Here is a 23,714-nt window from a genome sequence, read left to right on the forward strand (position 1 = left end):
GGCCCGGGCCAGGGCCAGGCCACACGGCCAGTTACTGAGGGCGAGTCCTCGAGGGCGCCTCTCCTGCTCAGCTCCCCGGGGCCCGCGGGCCCCGATGACGCCAAGGAGGCCCTGGCACCATGGCGAGGCTCCCGGAGCGAGCTGTCTTCTTGAGCTGTTCTGCCGAGCTCCCCGCCAGTTGCCACTGTTGAGGAGATTAGCACTTCGGCTCTATTTTTAGGAAACAAATATTTTCCCACAGCTAGTTTGTTGCCGACTCATTTGGGCCCAGCCTAGGTTAGTCATGTTCAGCTTCCCGGGAGGTCAGACCCCGTGAGCAGAGCCAGAGGACGGACAGAAATCTCTGGCTGGGGAAAGGGAAGGTGGGCGTGCCCCCGACCTGGATGACTGGGAGGGCCCCTTCCGAGGGACACCCCTGAGAGGCTTGGACCCTGGGCAGCTCCCGGTCAGGCTCTCTGCAGTGCTGGCCCCACGTTCGCACAACCTGGCCCAGTATTCCAGGTTCACACACCCACGTTCTGTGCAGCTGGATCCCCCGCCCACTGCACCCCCCCAAAGTCCAGTCATCATTTGTGGGCTAGTTACCCTGGGGCCGCCTTGCCTCCAGCCAAGCGCCTGGATCCCCGGGGTACAGTGGGGAGTTCAAGTCTCAAGTCCAGATGTTTCTTCCCTAGGGGAGGCTGGGTAAGCTCCCCCCTCCCGGTCTTTCTCTCTCTCCCCCCCTCTTTCTCTCTCTGTGTCTTTGTCTCTTTTGTTTTTTTGTTTTGTTTTGTTTTGTTTTGTTTTGTTTTGTTTTTTTGGTCACACCCGGCGATGCACAGGGGTTACTCCTGGCTCATGCACTCAGGAATTACTCCTGGCGGTGCTAGGGGGACCCTATGGGATGCTGGGATTCGAACCCGGGTCAGCCCACGTGCAAGGCAAATGCCCTACCTGCTGTGCTATTGCTCCAGCCCCATTGTCTCTTTTGTTTTAAGGCCACACCCAGCGATGCTCAGCTCCACACTCAGGAGTCACTCCTAGCTGGGCTCAGGGGACCCTCCGGGATGCTGAGGATCGAACCCGGGACGGCTGCATGCAAGGCATGTGCCCTCTCCGCTGGACCACGGCTCCGGCCCCCCGGGGTCAGTTCCTCTCTGACTTGCTGAAGACGCACGGGTTCATCTCCCCTTCCCAGAGGGAACCTCCTGGAAACGGGTCAGCCCTGCACTACGGAAGCCAGGCGTTGGCCCTCCTGCCTTCCTCTCGGCTCCACAGCCCTCAGGGCAGGGAGCACTTTCCACTCTCTGTTTTGCTCCATCTCACTTGCAAGGGAGGGTCCCCCAGCCGTGTGTGTGTGTGTGTGTGTGTGTGTGTGTGTGTGTGTGTGTGTGAACTTTACTTCCTGCGGGGAGGACAGAGTCGCTCCCCCCCCATCAGCCAACCCTCAGGGCTTGCTCAACCCCCTTTGTGCGGGGCACCAGGGAACTGGACCAGTGGGGGCCAGGAGGAAGGATGTTCTGAGGGTCCCCGGGGCGTGAGGCTTTGTGGGGGATGGTCGAGGCTGCATAGGGTGAGTGACGCAGGGCCACGGGGCAGGGAGGAAGAATGATACAAAACATCATCTGCATGGGGACACTGGAGAGTGGAGGGGGCCCTAGGAGCCGCAGGGAGCTCAGGGGGCTGTGCAGGGCAGGGGAGGAGGGGTCGTGCGTGGGGGAGATGACTCGACTTGGAGCCCCCACCAGCTACGGAGGAGGGGGGGCAGCAAGGAAGGAGGCTCTGGGGAGACCCCAAGTGGAGAAAAAAACCCATCCGTGGACGCTGCCCAGACCACCGCCCCTGCCCAGGGTCCCACGCGCGGGCACCCCGCGGCACGACTCACCCGGACCCCAGGGATGCCAGGCGGACCCGGGGGGCCGTCCTCGCCCTTCAGGCCCTCCGGGCCCTTCTCGCCGTGTTCGCCGTCGGGCCCAGGGTCGCCCCTGTCTCCCTGGAGGAGGGGAGACCGAGAGAGCACTGAGCCCACGAGCCCATCAGAGGCCCCAGACCTCAGCATCCTGGCATGCGGCTGTCCACAGCCGATGCCCGCGGTCCCCACGCCCTCGGCCTCAGTCCTCTCCCCGAGCTGTGCCAAGAGCGCGGCCGGGCTGGGCGGGCCCTGGATTTCTCGGGAGGGGTGAAGGTTTGGGAGATGGGGATGCTGCTCGCGTTAGATCTTATTCGTTCATGTATTGTTTCGCGGGGGGAGATTTTATTTATTTGGAGAGCAGTCGAGGCGTGGGGTGGGTCACATAGATCACGGGGCAGGGAGGAAGGAGACAGGGAAAGGAAATTGTCTGCATGTATAGGGAGGGGGGAGTAAAGGGGGCCAGTCACGTGTAATGCCAGTGCCTTCGGCCCTGGACGAGCTCTCCGGTTCAAAGGGGAGAAACTCTGGGAGAACAAGAGTCTTTCTCCGGTGTCTGGGCCACATCCTGTGATGCTCAGACAGTGCCGGGGACCGAACCCGGGGCTCCCGCACGCCGGCACTTGGAGCCAGCTCGCTGCCCTGAGAGCACTGGATATAAAGGGAGAGAAACCCACGGGGCTCGGCCGGCCGCTCAGAGCCCCGCATTTCTTCCCAGTGGCAGTTCCGGCCCTTTACGACAATAGGACGGGGGCACAGGGCCGAGCCCTGAAGAAGCTGGCAAGGCCTCGGCCAGTCGGAGCTCTGGTTCTGCCCCGCTGGGTCCTTGCTGTCAGCTGAAAGGTCCTTCTTCCCCGTGGCCGGGCGGCCGCGTGATTCTCACTCTCCCGTCTGTGGAACCCTGGCCTGGACCTCCCAGAGCTCTGAGCGGGCTGAGGCCCGGGCCAGGATGGGACCTGGGCTGCCGTCCAGGACCCCGTGAGCCCAGCAGCTGCAGGGCCTCCAGAGAGGGTCTGGTTCTGTGCTTGCTTGTTGGGTCACACCCAGCAGTGTTCAGGGGTGACTCCTGGCTCTGTGCTCCGGAACCACTCCTTCCTATTCCTACCAGCGCTAGAGGAACCGTGTGGGACGCTTGGGACTGAACCCAGCTCGGCGCCGGCAAAGCAAGCGCCTTCCCGCTGTGCCACGGCTCCGGCCTGACTGCAGACCTCGAGTTTCCCTTTGAGAGCTGGGTACACCTGGGCAGACTGTCTTGTTAGGGAAACCTGCACCCAAGGAAGGAAGGAAGGAAGGAGGGGGGGAGGGAAAGAAGAAAGGAAAGGAATAAAGAAAAAGAAAAAAGAGAGGGAGGAAGGAGGGAAGGACGGAATGAAAGAGAGAGATCAAAAGAAAGAAAGAAGGAAAGGAAGGAAGGAAGGAAGGAAGGAAGGAAGGAAGGAAGGAAGGAAGGAAGGAAGGAAGGAAGGAAGGAAGGAAGGAGGGAAGAAGGGAAGAAAGGAAAAGAAAGAGGGGGAGGAAGGAAGGAAAGAATGAAAGAAAAAAAGAAAGAAGAAAGGAGGTGGAAAGAAGGAAGGAAGGAAACAAAGGAAGGAAATGAAGGAAGGAAGAGAAAGAAAGGAAGGAAGGAAACGAAGGAAGAAAGAGAAAGGAAAGAAGGAAGGAGGAAGGAAGGAAGGAAGGAAGGAAGGAAGGAAGGAAGGAAGGAAGGAAGGAAAGGAAAGGAAGGAAGGAAGAGAAAGGAAAGAAGGAAGGAGGAAGGAAGGAAGGAAGGAAGGAAGGAAGGAAGGAAGGAAGGAAGGAAGGAAGGAAGGAAGGAAGGAAGGAAGGAAGGAAGGAAGGAAGGAAGGAAGGAAGGAGGCAGACTCTCCCCTGTCTGCACGTGAGGGCCAGGGGAGACTCGACCAGGGCAGCCCGGAGGGCAACTGGGAAGCGTGAAGTTGAGCTGGCGGGAGCCAGGGGACAGAGCAGGGGTGTCTAGAGTAAGCAAGGATGAAGCAGGTGATGCTCCGGGTGGGTTCTGCCTGCAGGGGGGCTGCGGGGAGGGGGCTGCTGCCGGCAGGGGGCACTCCCCTCCTTGCAGGAAGCCCGGGGCAGACAGGAGCATCCTGCAAGAACCCACAGGTCCGGGGCTAGAAGTCTGGGGGGCAGAGCGGGGGCCCGGAGGAGAGGGGGCTCCTCAGTCACGCAGTGGTGAGGCCCCGGGCCAGCGCCCGCGATGCCTGAAGGCCCAGCGTTGGTGGCTGGTCAGTGAGTGGACAGGAAAAGGAAGGTTGAGTGGGGTCCTGAGGCCACGCTGCCATCTGAGTTGTGGGGCTCTGGACACGGCAGCTCTGCCTCCCTGAGCCTCAGTCTCGCCACCTTTAGAATGGGCACAGGGTACACAGAGCAAGCAGGGAGCTGGGCAGCGCCGGTTAGAAGCTGTGTGTCCTTGGGGCTGGAGCAATAGCACAGTGCGTAGGGCGTTTGCCTTGCACGCGACCAACCCGGGTTCGAATCCCAGCATCCCATGTGGTCCCCTAAGCACCGCCAGGAGTAATTCCTGAGTGCAGAACCAGGAGGAACCCCTGTGCATTGCCGGGTGTGACCCAAAAAGAAAAAAAAAAAAAGCTGTTCATCCTTGGGCCAGGTGTGTGACCTCTCTGAGTCTGTTTCTTCACTGGATTTACCGGATAGCTGTGATGAAGGCGTGACTAACGGAGTGTATCTAGACGCCTACAAACACCCACCGTCGAGGCAGGGAGGAAGGTTCCAGATCATTTAGAATACTTGGAAGCTACATCTCCAGGCCCCTCATTAGGGACCGGCCTGGAGCTGGCACAAGGCCAGATTCGATCAAAAGATTTTAAGAAGAAAAACAAACGTTTTAAGAGCAGCAATGAGGGGAGGAGGGGTAGGGGTCCCCCTAGCGGGGTGGGGGGCTTGGGCTGGACAGGCCACCCACACCACCCTGCTCCATGGCAGCTCCTGGGGGTAGTGGGGGTCCCTGGCAGGGGCGGGCAGGGGGCCCAGAGGTGGGAGACTGCTCAGGCCTGCACCCCCCAGCTCTGCCTCGACTTACCTTCAGCCCGTCGGGCCCTGCGGGGCCGCTGTCCCCCTCGAGGCCAGGCTCTCCCTGGAGCAGTGGAGGGGGGGAGAGAGGGGAGACGTCACTGGGGAGACTCGACTTGCCCCTGCGTGAATGGGGGGCAGGGGCAGGGGCCGCTCTGTCTGCTGGGGGCGGGGGCGGGGGGCTGGGGTCCAGGAGGTCACGGCTCAGGGACTGGGCAGAGGTGGGCCTGGGGGCTGGGCATGGGCATGGGCAGCACAGACCACACCCCCTCTGGCGGGCACGGGAGCACTCGCCATGGAGCCAGGGAGGCGAGCACTGCCACCAGCCACGGCATGAGCCCCTCCCCGTCACTCCCCGTTTCTCAGGTCGGGGGGAGGCCGACCCAGCGGCCAGAAAGGGCCCCCGAAGGCTGGTCTCGCTGCCCCCGCACCGCCCTGTCCCGTCTGAGGGGTTAGAGCCCGGGATGCGCCTTTGCACGGGGCTCGGGCACACACGTGGGCTCAGGGTCACGCTCTCCCTCCTGCCCTGTGCTCCATCCGCCTCAACCCGACTGGGGGGTGCTGGACAGGGGCTGGCGCGGAGCAAAGACAGGAGATGAGGAGGGCTAGAGAGTGGACACAGCAGGGAACTGCTGGTCTCGGCCTCGCCCCGGCTGACTGGGCTTCAGTCTGTGGGACCTCGCAGGGGCCTGGAGCACCCCACCAGGAGTCATCCCCGAGCACAGAGCCAGGAGCAAGCCCTGAGCACTGCCATGTGTGGCCAGGAAAGAAAGAAAAGGGAGGGAGGAAGGAAGGAAGGAAGGAAGGAAGGGAGGGGGGAAGGAAGGAAGGAAGGGAGGGAGGGAGGGAGGAAGGAAGGAAGGAAGGAAGGGAGGGGGGAAGGAAGGAAGGAAGGGAGGGAGGGAGGGAGGGAGGAAGGAAGGAAGGAAGGAAGGAAGGAAGGAAGGAAGGAAGGAAGGAAGGAAGGAAGGAAGGAAGGAAGGAAGGGAAGGAGGGAGAAAGGATGGGAGGAAGGGAGGGAGGGAGGGAAAGAAAGAAAAATCAAAGAGAAAGGAAGGAAGAAAGAAAGGAGGAAGGGAGGGAGGGAAGGAAATAAAGAAAAATGAAAGAGAAAGGAAGGAAGGAAGAAAGAAAGGAGGAAGGAAGGAGAAAAGAAAGAGAAAGAAAGGAAGAAAAAAAGAAGAAAAAGGAGGGAGGAAAAGAAAAGAAGGAAAGAAAGAAAGGGAGAGAGAAAAGAAAGAAAAAGAAGGAAAGAAAGAAAGGAAGGAAGGATGGAAAGAAGGAAGGAAGGAAGGAAGAAAAAGAAAGAAAAATGAAAGAGAAAGGAGGGAAAAGAAAGGAGGGAGGGAAGAAAGAAAGAGAAAGACAGAGGAAAAAGAAAGGAGGGAAAGAAAGGAAGGGAAAGAAAAAAGAAAGAAAAAGAAAGAGAAAGAGAAAGAAGAAAAGAAAGGAAAGAAAGATAGTAAGGAAGGAAGGAAAGAAGGAAGGAAGGAAGGAGGAAAGGAAGTAGGGAGGAAAGGAAGGAAGGAAGGAAGGAAGGAGGAAAGGAAGGAAGGAGGAAAGGAAGGAAGGAAGGAGGAAAGGAAGGAAGGAAGGGAAGGCGGGAGGAAGCAAGCAGGAGAGGAACTGGGGGTAGGGGAGCCCGAGACCCTCAGGAACTCCCCTCCCTCCTCCCCGGTACCTGGAAGGTGCTAGAAGCTGCAGCCCTGCACCCCTCCCGGGGACCTGGCGGGGTGGGGGCAGGTACTCAGCGAGGGGTCTGAGGGCGGGAACAGAGGGGCTTTGTGGGTTTGCTCGGGAGAGGACCCGCCCAGAGGAACAGCTGTGGGGCCGAGAGGCGAGGGCCACCGAGGGTGCGGGGGGGCGGTCAGTGGGGGACTCGGGTTCCTCTCAGAGGAAGTGGGTTCTTGGCTGCAGGCCCACTCGCGGCTTTGACAGTGCGGTTGCTTAGGCTCAGGAGGGCACGTGTGTGCGTGTGTGTGTGTGCCCGTGTGTGTGCCCGTGTGTGTGTGCCTGTGTGTGTGTGTGCCTGTGTGTGTGCCCGTGTGTGTGCCCGTGTGTGTGTGTGTGCCCGTGTGTGTGTGTGTGCCCGTGTGTGTGTGCGTGTGTGTGTGCCCGTGTGTGTGTGTGTGCCCGTGTGTGTGTGCGTGTGTGTGTGTGCCCGTGTGTGTGTGCGTGTGTGTGTGTGCCCGTGTGTGTGTGTGCCCGTGTGTGTGCGTGTGCGTATGTGTGTGCGCTCGCATGTGTGCGTGTGTGCATGCATTGCGCATGTGTGTGTGTGTGTGTCCGTGTGCGTGGTCTCCTGGCTTTTGGACCCCACGGGTGCTCTGTGGAGAGCTGGGCCTCTCGGTCACTCAGGAGAGGCTGTGTGGCATGGTGCAGCAGCACCATCTAGTTCAAAGGAGGAAACTGAGGCTCGGGGGAGTGTGCCCCGCCCAGAGCCCACCCAGGGAGAACACATCTGCTCAGACTTACCCGCTGTCCGATGAGGCCCTGCTCCCCGGGGGTCCCCAGAGGCCCGAGGTCACCCTAGGAGGAGACGAAGACCAGAGCGTGGGGCTGGGTACCGGCCTCGTCACCCCTCCCCCCAGCTCTGTGCTCTTGGACCCTTGTCGAAACCCCCCTGGCAGGAGGAGGCCCGGCCTGGCCTGTCCACAGTGGGAGGCCTGGAGGGGCCGTGGGGGGCAGGGATGAGCCCCCCCCCGGAGCTGTGGAGACAGATTCAGGCCCTTCGCCTAGGGGTTCCCCTCAGGCGCATTGGAGGCAGAGCTGGCTGCCCCCCTCCCCGATCCCCTCGGACGCTGGCTGAGCCCCAAGTGAGCCAGAATCAAGGTGGCCGGTTCCCGGAGCCCCACCCCAAGTGGGGGTCTCACCGAGACTCTTCCTGGTCCCCCCCCCGCCCCGAATGCTGAGTCTTCAGCTCGGGGCTGGGGCGGAATAACAGCACATGTTCCATCTAAGTGTGGGGCAGAGGATTCTGGGCCCGAGTCAAGACTGGCCGTGCCCAGGCCGGGTCCTCCTGGGGGCCGGGCAGGCTCGGCCGAGACGGGGCCACCAGCCACCAGCCTGACAGTTTCTGAGGGGGGGGGACTCCCCTTCCTCCACAATGGTCTGGACCGTGCAGCCCCTCCCCCACCCCGCCAAGCCTCCTGGGCTCTCTCTGGGGGACCCGTGCCCCCCGCCGCTGAAAGGGGCGACAGTTCTGCCCAGGACCCGGCTCTCAATGGGAGCCTGTTCCCCGGCAGGTAATGAGGGGCGGGGGGGGGGCTGGGGTGAGATGGTATCTCGGGGGGCCAGGGGGGCTGGGGCGGTGCCAGGCGGCGGGGCGGGGATGGGAGGAGGCCCTGGGCAGCCTGGCGGCTCCCGGCCCGGCGAGCACATAAGGGCCCATTATCCGGGCACAAGAAAGGCCCGTTTCTCTGCCCAGCCAGGACGCGGCCAGCAGCTGAGAGCCGGTTTCAGCACGTCCCGCGTCTCCCCTTTCATCCTGCCTCACCTTCAGGCCGGCGTCCCCGGGAAGGCCCGGTTCTCCCACCGCACCTGGAGGCCCCTGCAAGAGAAAGCCACGGCGGTTTTCTAGAAGGATCTAGAAACCCTTCTAGATCCCGGGCGGGAGCTCCGCTGCCAGGGGAGCAGCTGCAGCCCAGAGAGGGGGAGCCGTAGGCTAAGGTCACACAGCACGAGGGAGCAGTTACGCGAGCTGGACGGGGCCCAGGGTCTCAGGGACCGGACGCCACTCCCTCCCCACCAGTGCGGCTGACCACACTGGCAGGGAACAGGCAGGAAAATGTCTTGATGCACAGTAGGGGCCGGGGAGGAAGCCACGAAGGCTGTGGCCAGAGCTGAGTGGGCCCAGCCCCTGTCTCTGGCGCCAGGCCCGAGGCCGGGGCGGGAAGGGACCCTGGGAACCCGCAGGGTTAGGGCGGCAGGCTGGCATCGGCCCCGGTGCTGCTACACGAACCCTTTTCTCCTCCGGGTAAGGTGGGGTAGCTGCCCCAGGTCCAAACTCTTCCCAGCAAACCATGAGGCTGGGATCCTCCCGCCGCCCCCCTCCCCGCCCCCCAATCCAGCACCACCAGGAGTAATTCTTGAGCACAGAGTCAGGAGCCACCCCTGAGCATCACAGGGTGTGCCTCCCGACCAAACCCAAACTGACAAAACAAACAAACAAACAAACATTAAAAAAAAAAAAAACATGATTGGATCAAACCTGAGCTTTGGGCTGAAATCCCAGCAGGACTGAGGCAGGGAGGGTCCTCCCAAGTGGCCCCTCCGTTACTCTCACCCCCCTGCCAGCTCCTGCCCTCTCGGCCGGGGTCACCCCTCCAGGGGCCCCGGGAAGGGGACAGGAGGGTCTGGGGCACTCACCTTGTGTCCCATCTCTCCCAGGGGGCCGAGAGGGCCCTGAGGTCCCTGGGGGCCCTGGAACACAGACGTGCGGGGGGCAAAGGAGACAGCGTGAGCAGATGAGGCTTACTGAGGGGCGTGACCTCTGCAGCCCTGCCCCTGCCCGCCGTGCCCCCCACCGCCGGCCCCCAACCCTCCTGGGGCCCCCTGGTTTGTTCTCACCTGCCCCTCTCCCTCCCCTGCAGTCAGGGCAGGATGACCCTGGGATTCCCACTTCCCTGGCTAGAAGACTGAGGCCAGAGACTCACGGCCGCAGCCCCTGGCTGGGACACGTGCCCTGGCCTCTGCGGCCCAGACCCTCCCCAAGCCTTCATCTGTCCCACCTCGGGCCCCCCCCCCCAAGGATGGTCCCTTCAGAGTCCCCAGCCTGGCGGGGCACAGGTGCGAGGAGGAAGGGGAAGGCGCTTACCGGTTCTCCTGGGATCCCCTTGGTGCCGGGGGGCCCCGAGGGGCCGGGGATGCCCTGCAGGGACACCCCAATGACCTTGGTCCGTCTACACCCGTCGCCCCACCTCAGCCCAGCCTCCTGCCTGCCCACTGCCCCGCATCAGTTAGGGAGATGAGCCATGCTGGGAGGGCTTCACGGAGGAGGGTGGGGGCCGTCAGAGCCCCGGTGGGTGGGGGGAGGGTGTTCCCAGCAGGAGGCACCCAGCTCTGTGTCCCCCACCCGACTTACCGGAAACCCTCGTGGGCCCGCGAGGCCCCGCTCCCCGGCCGCGCCCTGAAACACACGTGGGGGTCGCCTGAGGGCCACAGGACGCAGCAGAGAACGGGGGGTGGGTGGGGTCTGGCCTCAGCCGACGTACCTGCTGTCCGGGCTGGCCCCGTCTGCCCTGAGGTCCGGGGGGGCCCTGCGGGGAGCAAAGCAGGGGCAGTGGGAGGGCGCCCCCACCCGGTCCCACGGGCACGCTGCCAGCTGCCTCCCTATGGTGCGGGTGGGGAAACTGAGGCCCAGCTAGGGGAGGGGTGCGGCAGCAAAGGCAGGGGGCTGAGCCCCAGGCCAACCACCAAGGACCCCCCCCCCGTGTCCTCCGAGGGGGCAGCTCTCGGGCCCCGGGAGAGGTTGGGGGGATCCGGGGAAGGTTGCCCCCGTCTCGCTAGCTTCCTCTGCTCACGAGCCTTTCAGTGGGGGTCCCCCGCCCTGCCCTGGTTCAGTGGAGAGGCCTGGAATGTGCCGACTCGGGGCCCCACCATGCCGAGGCTCCCAGGGCTGCACTCGGCGAGGGACTAAACCAGCCGGCCACACGAAGGGCACGTGCCCCAACCCCTGCCCTGCCTCCGGGCCTTTGCACACGCCTGTTATCTCTCTCTCTCTCTCTCTCTCTGGTCCTCCCAGGACAAGGCGGCCGAGGGGCTCCCAGGCTCTGTACTAAGGGCCTGGGCGGGGCGGCGGGGCACGCGGTACCTTCAGGCCTCGGGACCCTTGATCTCCAGCCGCTCCATCAGGTCCTCGGGGGCCCTGGAATTGGAGCAGAGTGGACAGCCTGAGCTCCCTGCCCTCACGGTGGCTGCGCCAGGGGGAGGCGCTACCTGGGGCATGAGCCCCCACCCACTGCGCCCCTGCGGGGTCAGTGCTGCATGAACAACCCCGTTTAAGGAGACTCTGAGGGGCAGAGGGGCGTTCGTGCACCAGCCCACTTCAGAGATGTGGAGACTGAGGACCGGAGCAGAGACAGAGCCCGTTCCCCCCCCCACCCCGTCCCACCCGTGGCTGGGACGTTCCAGGACAAGGACCACGGTGCCAGGGAGTCGAGGACAGAGGACCCAGGAGGGTGTGTGTGACCCCTCTCTAGTGTACCTCTTCCCTGCAGACTCCTGATTCCAGCAGAGGGCAGGGGATGGGCAGGGGTGGGGGTGGGGTGAGGAGGGGGGTAGGACCAGAGCAGACGAGTAGGTCAGGACAAGGGTCGGGGAGCAGCAGGATGGCAGGGAAGCTGGTAGGGCCAGGGTGGCGGGGGGTAGAGGACCAGGGCAGGGGAGAGGAGGTGGGGGCAGGCTGGGGGTGGGGCCGGCAGCGGTACTCTGGAGCTCAGGGATGGGGTATGCGTCCCGAGATGGGTGGGGTCCCCCCTGCCCCCCCACCCCTGTGGCACTCCTGGCGGCCCCCAGTGATGCCTTCCCGGCCCCGGGGCCAGGTGAGGTGGCCCCTCCGGGCGGCCCCTGCTCTGCACCCAACGTGGGGGACCCGGGCGGGTCGAGGGGCTCTGTTCGACAGGCCCGAGCTCGCCCAGACGGGGGGCAAGAACTGACAGAGCCCGGCACAGCAGGGGTGGTAGCAGGGGTGGCAGAGGAACGAGGGAGCGAGCGGGTGAGTCAGAGGGCAGAGGACCGCTCGTGCCCACGGCAGGGAGAGGGCCAGGGCCCGGGCGGCTGGCCAGGACGGGCGTTGGGCAGAGATGCGTGTTTCCAGGCTCGGAGTCAGGAGCCGGGGGCTGGGTGGGCGGGCAGAGGGGTGGTGGTCCGCACTTACCCGGCGTCCTTTGGGGCCTCTCATGCCTGGTGGGCCTCGAGACCCCCGAGGTCCCTGTGGGGAGGAGACAGAGCTGGGGAAAGGCCCTCTGCGACAGCAGGTGGATGGCTGGGAGCAGGGTTGGGGGTGGGGGGCACACACACACACACACACACACACACACACACACACACACACACACACACACACACACACACACGCCCGGAGCAGGGGTGCAGTCAGAGAAGCAGAGTCTGTGAGGCTCAGGGCTTCCTCCTGGCTCTGCACTGGGAACTGCTCCTGGCGGTGTTCAGGGGGCCGTAGGAGGGGCCGGGGATCGAATCTGGGCCGGCTGCATTTGAGGCAAGCACCCTCCCCGCTGTGCTCTCTGTGGCTCTGGCTCCTGCCGTGACAATCTTGGCCAAAACTCTTCTCCAACGCCAACTGTCCCCTGCAACCGCCACCCCCACCCCAGCCCCCACCACCAAGGAGAGGCCGGAGCCCTGGTGAGACTCCCCTAAAGGGGTCCATAAGCTCGGACCGAGGGCTTGAGGAACTGGGGCGTGTGCGTGAGTTTGGGGGAGCTAGGGGGTGTCCAGATGGGTGGGGAGGGAGAGTGGGAGCAGGGCCTGGCCCTGCCAAGGGGCCCCATTATCTCCAGGAATGAAGAAATGGTGGAGTGGGGGAGTCTGGGGGTGCTCACACAGGCCAGGATGCTCTCGGGACCCTTATGCCTGGCCGGGCAGGCCCTCCTGTTGCTTTTTTTTTTTAAAAATTTTATTTAATTTTATAACACTGCTCACAGTAATTTATTATACTCAATATTCACACACTAATCCCACCACCATTATTTTGAATTTTTCCAAACAGGAAACAGCAGCAGGCCCTAAATAATTTCTTTCGTATTGCTTGTTATGAATAATCTGCTAAAAACAATCCAAAAAAGTTTCCTTAGAAGAAGGTGTGTGGGGGCTGCAGCGATAGCACAGCAAGGAGGGCGTTTGCCTTGCACGTGGCCGACCCGGGTTCGATTCCCAGCACCCCATAGGGTCCCCCGAGCACCATCAGGAGTAATTCCTGAGTGTATGAGCCAGGAGTAACCTCTGAGTAGCATCGCCGGGTGTGACCCAAAAAGAAAAAAAAAAAACAAAAGAAGAAGGTGTGTGCAGATTGCTGTATCTCACCCTGGAGCCACTAAGCCCTGGTATAAAAGATTATTAACATGGTACAGGTTGAGCCTCGTGTGCTAATATCTTTTCTAATCAAGAGTAGGCCCTCCTGGTGAAGGAACCCTGAGGCCAGGGACAATGGAAGTGGAGAAAGGGGCAGGAGGGGGAGAGGGCAGAGAGGGGGCAGGTGACCTCTGCCCCCAGTCCCAGCCCAGCCCTGCACATCCCCCCGCCTCTGGCCAGGACCCTCTGACTGCGGCAGGAGCCCCTCAGCTCCCGCCCGTCCCAGGCTGGCCGTGCCCCTCCCCTCCCCCAGCTACACCTGGGTCCCGGGGACACAGCTCCTGCTCCCCTTCTTCCTCCCTCCCATGTCTGAGCAGCTACTCGGATGCTTCTATGTGGCCACCAGTCACCCCTGCCCCCACCACACCACGACTACACGCGCCCCCATCTCCGGGACCCCCCACAACCTCCCACCACCACTACCACCCACGCTACCACATCCCCCATGATCCCCCACCATCACGACCTCGATCCCCACCATCCCACCATCCCTCCACACCCGACTCCCACCCTTAGTGCCAAATCCCCGCCCCCCACCACCCCACCACCCCGCCCCCACCCACACTCCCTCCATGATCTCCGCGAAGGAGCACGAGCCCAGCGCCCAGCCACGCTGTGGCCCGTGTCCACTGCGGTCCCCTCCTGTTTTCCACGTCAGCAGCTAGCAGCGGGGCACTGCCCGGGGCGTGGGGGGACAGAGCAGAGGACGGGGGCCAGGCTGCCCGGACTCTGGCTCTCATGCCCCGGGCTGGCTGCGGGCCGGTGTGGGCGCAGGGAGGCGAAGGGCTTTGCTTACCGGGGGTCCAGGCTCTCCGGGGTTCCCAACGCCACCGGGAGTCCCAGGGTGACCCTGCCCGAGAAAAGTGCAGAGGCGTCAGCTGTGGAAGGGGCACCCTCCCCCCCCCCCAGGCCCTGCCTCGGCCAACTCCGTGTTCCCCCAGCCACCACAGGGGGAGGAGGAGGAGGAGGGTCAGGCCGTGCTGGGCACTCAGAGACGGGCAGAGGAGAGCCAGGGCGAGGGAAGGCGGGTGTCCTTACCATCGACCCCTTGGGTCCGGGTGCGCCTGGGGGTCCCATCACGCCCCGGTCGCCCTGGGAGACAGAGAACAGTTCAGGGAGGGCATGGCACTGGGGTGGCTCCCTGTGGGATAGAGAGTCCCCTCCCCGGAAGCCAAGGAGAGCTAGGGAGGTGACGGGTCTATAGAACGTCTCTGCCTGGCCTCTGGCTACATCACCCTGCAGTGGCAGGGGAGGGTCCGGTCGGGGGTACCACCAGCAGGAGCCAGTCCCCACCCCCTGCTCTGCCCCACTGGCCTCAGCAGCCATGCAAGTGCCACCCAGGGGCACCCCGAGGGCAAGGACAGTCCTGATTACGGACGCGCTGCTGACGGTCGCCTCAGCTCCTGGCCCGCAGCACGTGGCCCTCGTCAGGACCGGCAGCCCCGGGCCAAGCTTGCTGAGACACTCGCCCCAATGTCCCCAGTCTTAGATGTCCCGGATGCCCGGCAGGTGGGCAGGAAGAACGGCAGGGGGAGGAGCCCTGGGTGCCAACCCGCTCAGACTCATGCATGCGCGTGCGCACACACACACACACACACACACAACACACACACACACACACACATGCACCCACACGTGCGCTGGGTGCCGAAAGGGCCACCAGCATGCCCGACCCAGGAGAGGGGGCACGGGGGGATTGGGGACAGCTCTGCTGAGGCCCTGTGTGTTGGGGGGGGCGGAACACGCTCGACTCAGCGGGGCCTGGGACTCCCGGGGTGCAGGGGTGCAGGGGTGGAGGGAGAGCTTCCTGTAGGCCGTCTTGCCTGAGCCGGAAGATGCTGGGCGGGGAGTGGAGGGGAGGAGAGGAGAGCAGGGGCCGGGAGATGGGCTCCTGTGTCCGACAGAGGCTGGAATGGGTTAGCAAAAGGCCCAAGACCGTTTGTTCAGTCTCGTTTTGCTTTGGGAGCTGCACTCAGCAGTGCCCAGGGCCGACGCCCGGCTCTGCACTCAGGGGTCACTCCCTCCTGGCAGGGCTCGGGGGGGACCCTGTGGGGAGCTGGGGCTCAAGCCTGGGTCAGCCCCGTCCCAGGCGATTGCCCTCGCCGCGGTACTATAGCTCCGGCCCTGGCCGGGACCACTGGAGTCTCCAAAGGCCGGAGCTGGTGCAGACACTGCAGTGTAGACCTGAGTTGGCGGTGGTGGTAGCACGAGGGCCTGTTGTTTGCCCTTCCCCGTGACCCTACTGTGATTTTAAAGTAGCCATGACAAGAAGCAGAGGAAAAGGAGGAGGAGGAGGAAGAGGAGGGGGAGGGCGTGGAGGGGCCGGGGGTTGTCTGGGATGTGGGGGGCGATGGGACCAGAGCCCGGGAGGAGCCTGAAAAGGCTGATGGCCCCCAGGAGGGCAGGGAGGGGGTTTCGCCGAATCTCAGCCTCCCAACTTCCTAGTGGGCATCCTTCTGGCTCCCCCAGGGCCCTGCTGCAGGGCTGGCCCACGGGCCCACCCCGACCAAGGAGCGTGGGACCCGCTGGGGTCAGTGGCCGAGGGGTCAGCCCCGGGCTGCCAGTGGGGCGGCTTCAGCAGGTCACGTCGGGGGCACCTCCAGGCCTGAGCTAGTTCAAGGCCCAGTTTTGCCCTTGAAACTGCCAGTGGGGAGCACAACGCCCTCCCTCCCCGCCGGGCCCTCCCTCTGGAGGTCAGCGCACCACCCCGAGAGGCCCAGACCACCCCCACCAAAGGCTGCTGCGCGCACACGGACTCAGAGACGTGGACGGGGGTGCTGGCAGGGGCCTGGGGAGAGAGGTCTGGGAAAGGGGACAGCGGCAGGCTAGCAGTCCCGAATGTCAGGGCGTCGAGGAGACGCCACGGGAACAAGGCCCGAATCCTGCACTCTCGGGCCCTCCTCATCGTTTTATTCGACTGATCTCCCGATTGTGGGTTTGGAGCCACACTGGGCGGTGCTCAGGGCTGACTCCTGGCTCTGTGCTCAGGGATCACTCCTGGCAGAACAATACGGGGGCCGGGTATGGAACCCAGGCTGTCTGTGTGCAAGGTCAGCGTCCTCCCTGCTGGACTATTGCTGCTCCGGCCACTCTTGTCACTTTATGAAGGTCACGCCTGGCAGCACCGGGGGTGCTGGGGGCACTTCAATGTCTGGGCTCAGGGCGTCAGGGCAAGGCATGTGTGCTACCCCCAGAGAACTCTTGCCATGTCCTTCCTTCCTTCCTTCCTTCCTTCCTTCCTTCCTTCCTTCCTTCCTTCCTTCCTTCCTTCCTTCCTTCCTTCCTTCCTTCCTTTTCCTTCCCTTCCTTCCTTCCCTCCTTCCTTCCCTCCTTCCTTCCTTCCTTCCTTCCTTCCTTCCTTCCTTCCTTCCTTCCTTCCTTCCTCTCTTCCTCCCTCCCTCCCTTCCTTCCTTCCTTCCTTCCTTCCTTCCTTCCTTCCTTCCTTCCTTCCTTCCTTCCTTCCTTCCTTCCTTCCTTTTCCTTCCCTTCCTTCCTTCCCTCCCTCCCTCCCTCCCTCCCTCTCTCCTTCCTTCCTTCCTTCCTTCCTTTTCCTTCCTTCCTTCCTTCCTTCCTTCCTTCCTTCCTTCCTTCCTTCCTTCCTTCCTTCCTTCCTTCCTTTTCCTTCCTTCCTTCCTTCCTTTTCCTTCCTTCCTTCCTTCCTTCCTTCCTTCCTTCCTTCCTTCCTTCCTTCCTTCCTTCCTTCCTTTCCTTTTTGGGACACACCTGGCGATGCACAGGGGTTACTCCTGGCTCTACACTTAGGAATTACTCCTGACAGTGCTCGGGAAACCATATGGGATGCTGGGAATCGAACCCAGGTTGACTGCGTGCAAGGCTAACGTCCTACCGGCTGTGCTATCGCTCCAGCTCCGCCATGTCCCCTCTTTCATCTCTTCTTAAAAATCCCCGAACACCACATCTGTTGACTTAGTCCCCGGGGCAGGGGGGCTTACCTTTTCTCCCACGATGCCTGGCTCCCCCACCAGGCCGATGAATCCCAGAAGTCCCTAGAGGGAACATTCACGGAAGAAGAGAAAAGAGGCATGGCGTGAGTTCAGGGACGTGCTGGCTTCCGGGCAACTCCACTTCTGCCTTCCTGGGAGTCCCCTCCCTGCCGGCGCCTCTAGCCCCGCCGGGACTCGGGACCCGGGCTGGGCACTGTCCGACTCCCCTTGCTCGAGCAGATGGTTTGCATTTGGGAGCAGGCGGCTGCCAGCAGCCCTGGGAGCCACACATGTCTTCCCGCGCCAGGAGCTGGGAGGCAGCCACGCTGGGCCCCGTTTGGAGAGCGGGGGGCCGGCGGGGGGATGGGGCGGTGGGAGGAGGGAGGGCCTGCCTGGGAGAAGTCTGTCTCCGTCTTTCGAGGCTCTGGGGCGATGTCAAAGACAGGAACAAATTTGTCCACTGGGATACAAATATCAGAGCCGAGTCAACCAAATAGAAGTCGGGAAGGAGAGGCCTGGCTGCGTCCTGCAGAGACGCCTTTCCTAGCTGCAAGGGTGCACGTACCAGTGGACATATGCATGCGCGTGCACACACACATGCACACACATGTACATACAGTCACATGATGCTTCCTGGGAGTGCCTGCACATACATACACGCTCACACACAGTCACACTGTGCTTCCCAGGAGTGTACACACACACACATGTGTGTGCGCATGCACAAAACAGTTGCAGCATGCTTCCCGGGAGTGCCTGCACATGTACACAAACACACCACACATACATACACACACAATCACACTGTGCTCCCCGGGAGTGCATGTGTGTGTATACACACACTGGCAAACACTCACACACACAGTCACACTGTGCTTCCCATGAGTATTGGTGCACGTACACACACGCACACACATACAGTTGCAGTGTACTTCCCGGGAGTGCCTGCACACGTATACAACACACATGCACACATACACACACATAGTCACACTGTGCTTCCCAGGAGCATATGTGCATGTACATACACACACATGTGCACGCACATACACACAGTTTCAGTGTGCTTCCCGGGAATGCCTGCACATATACAGGTGCACGCGCGCACACACACACAGTCACACTGTTCTTCCCACGAGAGTATGTGCATGTACACACAACACACAGCGTCTCTGTCCCTTGTCCCCACGTCCCCTCAGCGTCTGCAGGTCGCTCGCCCCGGGGGCAGGCATACAGGCCCCTGCTGGAGAGACTGGAGCCAGGCAGGCCCCAACTCCTACCCAGACCCCAGGAACCCGAGCAGGGGGTGGGTCCTGGGAGCTGCAGGGGTGCAGCGCAGCTCTGGGGAAGCCTGAGTTTGCCCTCCAAAGTTCTAGGAGAACCGGAGCCCGAGCGCATCGGCCCCCAAGACCTGCTGCCTGTCCCAGCACTGGCCAGAAACACACAGGACAGGCACCGCCGGTCAGCAGGGGAGAAGGTGCAGCCACGGGGTGGCTGGTCGCCCAGTGAGGGTGGGGGTAGCACCCCCCCAGGGCCAGCTCGGGGCCTCCCCGAGTGTGCAAGAGGCAGCCGGGCGGGGGCACGGCGTTTCCTCTCTGGACTCAAGGCCAGAGCCCCGTGCACCACCCTGGGCGTCCAGGGCAGAGGGGCAGGGCAGCGTGGGCACAGCGCGGGGGCCGGTCCTGGGGCTGACGTTGGGGGGCAGAGGAATGAGGTGCGAGGTATGAGGTCATGACTGGCCGGTCAAAGGAGAGACCCACGTGTGGGGCGTTGGCAGCCAGAGCCCTTTCCAGGCCGTCGCGGGCTGACTAACGCCTGGCATCTGCTCGGTGCCCAGCCCTGCCCTGGCACTTTATCTAGGTCATCCCCAGTCCGTCTCCCGCTTGGTGGGGCCCCGGGCAAGTGACAAGGCTCCTCTGGGCCACACCTGCGGGGGGTCTCCAGGTGAAGGTTCACACGCCTCCCCGTGACTGCCCAGGGGTGGGTCTGAGACCCAGAAACGCAGAACACACGTACATGCCTGATCAATGGGAAACCCCTCTCCTCCCACTCGGGGTCATTTTAAAGGGGGGGGCGGAGCCACAGTACAGTGAGTAAGGCGCTAGCCTTGCACACGGCTCACCCAGGTTTAATCACTCGTACCCCATTGGGTCCCCTGAGCCCTGCTAGAGAGAGAGAGAGTGCAAGAGAGTGGGTGAGCGAGTAAGAGAGCGAGAGCATGTGTGTGAGAAAGAGACAGTGTGAGAGAGAGCAAGAGAGGGAGTGAGTGAGCACGAGAGAGTGAGATAATGAGAGTGAGAGAGAGGGAGAGAGAGGAGAGAGAGAGAGAGAGAGAGAGAGAGAGAGAGAGAGAGAGAGAGAGAGAGAGAGAGAGGGAGGGAGGGAGGGAGAGAGAGGAGAGAGAAGGGCCCTGGGGTTAGCCAGGGCAGCCTGAGCTCCCACAAGGAGCGGCTGGACCTTTAGAGATGAAATTCTGAGAAGAGGCTGGTCCCAAACAACAGCCAGGTCAGTGATTTCCATGTGGAGTCGCAGAAGGCAGGGGGCTCAGAAAGTCACAGGCCAGGCGCAAGGGTCTGTCTTGGCTCTGAGCTCTGTAGGTGCCTGAGATCTGGGCCAGTGGCTGCTCAGAGCCTGCCCTTCTTTGTGCCCCCCTATGGGGGCAATAATAGCTTTGCCCGAAGGCCATTGGGGCAGGGGGCGGGTACATGTTGTTGATGGGCACAGCAGGTGTCCAATGAACGTGTGCGAGGCTGGGTGAGCAGGAAGGCTTCTCATGGGCACCCCTCACTGCAAGGTCCATCCATTCCACCCAGCTGCCATGGAACCCCAACCCAGTGCCAGAGGCCTCCTTGCCCTGTCCCAGGGCAGGGGTCCCTGTCCTCCTGTCCCGGCTCTGCTGTCCCTCTATTTGGCACCGTAGTCAAGATCACTCTCTCTACCAGCCTCAGAGGGCAGCAGTGGGGTCCTAAACTCTAGATCTTTTATGATAATCATTAAAATTTTGTTTTGTTTTGTTTTGTTTTGGAGGGGGTTTGGGGGCTACGTCTGACTGTGCTCATGACTTAGTCCCCACTGTGTGCTCAGGGATCACTCTCGGCAGTGCTCAGGGGACCCTCTGTGGTTCTGGAGATTGAACCTGGGTCAGCCACATGCAAGGTCAGCGCCCTGCCCACTGTAGTCTCACTCCGGCCAACTCTACAAGTCCTGAACCACTTGGAAGACAAAGTAGCAGCTCTGGGTTGTAGTTTTGTTTGGGGGCTGAGCAGGCTCAGGAAACCAGGGGCTCCCAAGGGTTGATTCTGACTGTGCCACGTGCCAAGGGTGTGCTCCAGCCGCAGGATGACGGCCCCAGCACTAATCTGGAACAGAAATTGAGCACTGGCCCCAAGCACCCACAGGCCCCAGGGGAGCTCACTGGTGTTCACTGGTCATCTTATAACTGGCGCTGCGGATATCTAAAATACAGCGTGAAGGCTCTCAGCAAGGGTTCCTGGTGACGGAGGCCCTTTTGGAATTCTGCCACCCGAAATCATCACTGCATGCAGTGACAAAGAAGTCTATATGCCCAGCACATGGCATAAAGGACGTCTGCACACTTATGTTCATTGCAGCACGAGTCACAATAGCCAGAATCTGGAAATAACTCAAGCACCCACCAGCAGAGGAGTGGATAAAGGAACCGTAGTTTACCTACACAGTGGAATAATACTCAGCCCTAAGAAAAGATGGAGTAGTGCAATCTGCTGCTACGTAGATGGGTCAGGAGGGTATCAGCTGAGTGAAGTTAGAGGGAAAAGGACAGGTCCAGAATGGTCTCTCTTACATGCTCTCATATTTGGGATATAAAGGAACTTCCTAGGGGAATACACAAGTCCAAAGGCAATAGAAGCAAAGAGCAGAACTGGACTTCGGTAGGAAGCTGGCCACCAGGGCAGGATGGGAGGGATAGGACACTAGGACAATAGGGGAGGGGAGAAGTTGCTGACACAGAGGCAGGCTGGTAAGTTTGCGGGGGGAGGAACTGGGGACATTGGTGAGTATTATATGCCTGAAACTCAACCATAAATATCTTTGTGACTTTTTAATGTATAGTTATTCAAAGAAAGAGGAGGAGGAGGAGGAGAGGAGGAGGAGAGAGAGGAAGAAGAAGAGGAGGAAGAGAAGGAGGTGGAGGACGAGGAGAAAGAAGAAGAAGGAGGAGGAGGAAGAGGAGAAAGAAGAAGAAGGAGGAGGAGGAGGAGGAAGAGGAGGAATAAGAAGAAGAAGAGGAAGAGGAAGAACAATAAGAAGAGGAAGAAGAAGAAGAAGAGGAAGAGGTAGAGGAGGAAGAAGAAGAGGAAGAGGAAGAAGAAGAGGAAGAGGAAAAAGAGGAAGAAGAAAGAGAAGAGGAAGAGGAGGAATAAGAAGAAGAAGAAGAGGAAGAGGAGGAATAATAATAAGAAGAAGAAGAAGGAGAAGAGGAAGAGGAGGAATAAGAAGAAGAGGAAGAAAAAGAAGAAGGAGAAGAGGAAGAGGAAGAGGAGGAAGGAGAAGAAGAGGAAGAAGAAGAGGAAGAAGAAGAAGAGGAAGAAGAAGAAGAAGAGAAGGAGAAGAGGAAGAGGAGGAGGAAGAAGAAGAAGAAGAAGAAGAAGAGGAAGAAGAAGAAGAAGAAGAAGAAGAAGAAGAAGAAGAAGAAGAAGAAGAAGAAGAAGAAGAAGAAGAGGAGGAGGAGGAGGAGGAGGAGGAGGAGGAGGAAGAGGAGGAGGAGAAAGAGGAAGAGAAAGTGGGAGGTGGAAGAGGAGGAAGCTGCAGCAGCAACTTATCTCTACAATTCACAGTTTAAGTTTATTCCAAAATTTAGTCTCAGGAGAATTGGTTTGCTTGGCAATCCTTCGGTCTCATTTTACGCACTTAACAGCTCTATTCTGAATCAGGGCTGAGGAGTGGGGTGGGAGGAGGCTTTGCCGAAGGGGCTCAGGCCCAGAAGAGGTGAGGCTGCAGGGCCAGAGGGGTTTCCAGCCACCCCCGGCATCCTGGCCTTCTAGGATCCCAAGGATCTACACCCTGAGGGATCTACTCTCAGCGTAACCATAAAATTAAACTGATGCATCATCTTGTCTTTTTTCCCCCCCTTTCCTTCTTTCAATCTGGAAATAGATCCAGGCCTCGGCAGCCCTTCCAAACTCCCGGGCTTCCCACAGAATGTGCTCGGATGACGCTGGATAGGTTTCAAAACCCCAGCCCCCGCCGTGGGAATTCCTTTCTCCTCCCCCTGGCCCCCCCACCCCGCAGGCAGATGCTACAGGGACGGGGAGGGAGCTGGCGTGCCCTGCTCTCACGCCACGGACGGACAGGCCTGTGGGCCCAGGTTCGGCGGCTCCCGTACCTAAGCAGGGACTAATGAACAATGTTGCAGCATCAGTGGCTACTGTTGCCTTCCGGCCTGACGTTGGCTGCCAGAGGCTGAGTCTGGGGCGGGAGACTAACACTCAGCGTCACTGTTCTCCAGTGCCAGGACCCCGCTTCTGCAGGGGCGCCCCCCCCCCAGACCTTCTGAGTGACTGCCTGCTGTCTCGGTGACCTCTTGAGGCCCCCTCGTGCCCTGGCCACCCGTTTGCATTCCCTTTCCTGTATAATTAGGGTCCCTGGCAAGAAGCGCCTCTGTTTCTCTGGGCTCCGACATCCCCCTCTACGTGGAGCACATGCATGTACCTGCAGGGTGGCTCAGAGCACTGTTCAGTGAGCAGCTCTGGCGTCACAGTGGGGGTGCAGTGTGTTTCTCGGGCTCACAGCCTGGATCAGCCTGCAGGATGGCCACTCTGGGGCGGGGGGAGTCCCACTGTCCCATAAGCACCTCCCAGAGGGCCATTGCCTTTATCCCTGACAGGGGGTGGGTGCTGGTGGACCTCCTCCCTCCACCCCCACCCACACATGTCGAGGGGGCCGGGCTCGAGACGGGGGGCCATCTGCCCCCTCCCCTGCCAACTCACCTGCTCGCCCACAGGCCCCGGCCGTCCGGGATCCCCTGGCTCTCCCTGCAAAGACGCAGAAGGGGCGTCACTCAGGAGGGTGATGGGACACGCGGGGAGATGCAGGTGACTGACATTCGTCCCCCTGTGGGGACAGACCTGGAGCCTCATGTCCAGCGGCCAGCCTTGGAGACTCCAGACAAAGGACAGGGACCAAGGGGCTACTTGGCTGGAACAGCCAGGCCTCGAGGGGTGGCCCTGATCACCTGTCTGAGTGGCCCTGGGCAGATCACGCGGCACGCCCATTCCTAGCTCGTCTGGGACCTGGTGTGGGCCTACTGCCCCGTGCGGAGGTGGGAACGCAGCCCAGAGAGGTGAAGTAGATGGCTCGAGGTCTTCCGCTTGAGAGGGCGGAAGAGGGCGGAGCCCGAAATGCCGCTGTTCCGACCAGCAGAAACTGCCCCTCAGGAGGAGGGCGGGTGGGAACAGGCCACAGCCTAGCAGGGCTCACAGACACCTGGGCCACTCCGCCCAGGTACCCACAGACTAGGGTACCCAAGCATACACCTCATCCCCCATGTCCCCTGCAGACCTGAGGACACAGATGCCAGCTAGCTCTGTCCTGGTAACTAAAAAAACTATAACAAATGCAACATACTTATCATATCACTTTCAACTAATGCCTCCACCTCTCCATCCCCGCCTACTTCCTCCACCCCGCCATCCCCACCTACTTCCCTCCATCCCCACCTACTTCCTCCACCCCATCCCCACCTACTTCCTCCACCTCGCCATCCC

General features: G+C 61.3%; 1 protein-coding gene across 1 annotated transcript in view; it reads right to left on the reverse strand.

Moving 5' to 3' along the window:
• The window catches only part of COL27A1 (collagen type XXVII alpha 1 chain), a 123,688-nt gene that overhangs the window by 28,905 nt on the left and 71,069 nt on the right, over positions 1 to 23,714 (reverse strand). The window contains exons 24-37 of the mRNA XM_055120751.1: positions 22,938 to 22,982; positions 16,978 to 17,031; positions 14,063 to 14,116; positions 13,821 to 13,874; positions 11,814 to 11,867; positions 10,749 to 10,802; positions 10,150 to 10,194; positions 10,020 to 10,064; positions 9,753 to 9,806; positions 9,305 to 9,358; positions 8,433 to 8,486; positions 7,412 to 7,465; positions 4,947 to 5,000; positions 1,865 to 1,972 (exon numbers count right to left, since the gene is read on the reverse strand). Coding sequence (XP_054976726.1) covers positions 1,865 to 1,972; positions 4,947 to 5,000; positions 7,412 to 7,465; positions 8,433 to 8,486; positions 9,305 to 9,358; positions 9,753 to 9,806; positions 10,020 to 10,064; positions 10,150 to 10,194; positions 10,749 to 10,802; positions 11,814 to 11,867; positions 13,821 to 13,874; positions 14,063 to 14,116; positions 16,978 to 17,031; positions 22,938 to 22,982 — 783 coding nt within the window. The remainder of the gene's footprint in view (positions 1 to 1,864; positions 1,973 to 4,946; positions 5,001 to 7,411; positions 7,466 to 8,432; positions 8,487 to 9,304; positions 9,359 to 9,752; positions 9,807 to 10,019; positions 10,065 to 10,149; positions 10,195 to 10,748; positions 10,803 to 11,813; positions 11,868 to 13,820; positions 13,875 to 14,062; positions 14,117 to 16,977; positions 17,032 to 22,937; positions 22,983 to 23,714) is intronic.

The sequence above is a fragment of the Sorex araneus genome, chromosome 1, assembly GCF_027595985.1.
Source record: "Sorex araneus isolate mSorAra2 chromosome 1, mSorAra2.pri, whole genome shotgun sequence".
Taxonomy (NCBI): domain Eukaryota; kingdom Metazoa; phylum Chordata; class Mammalia; order Eulipotyphla; family Soricidae; genus Sorex; species Sorex araneus.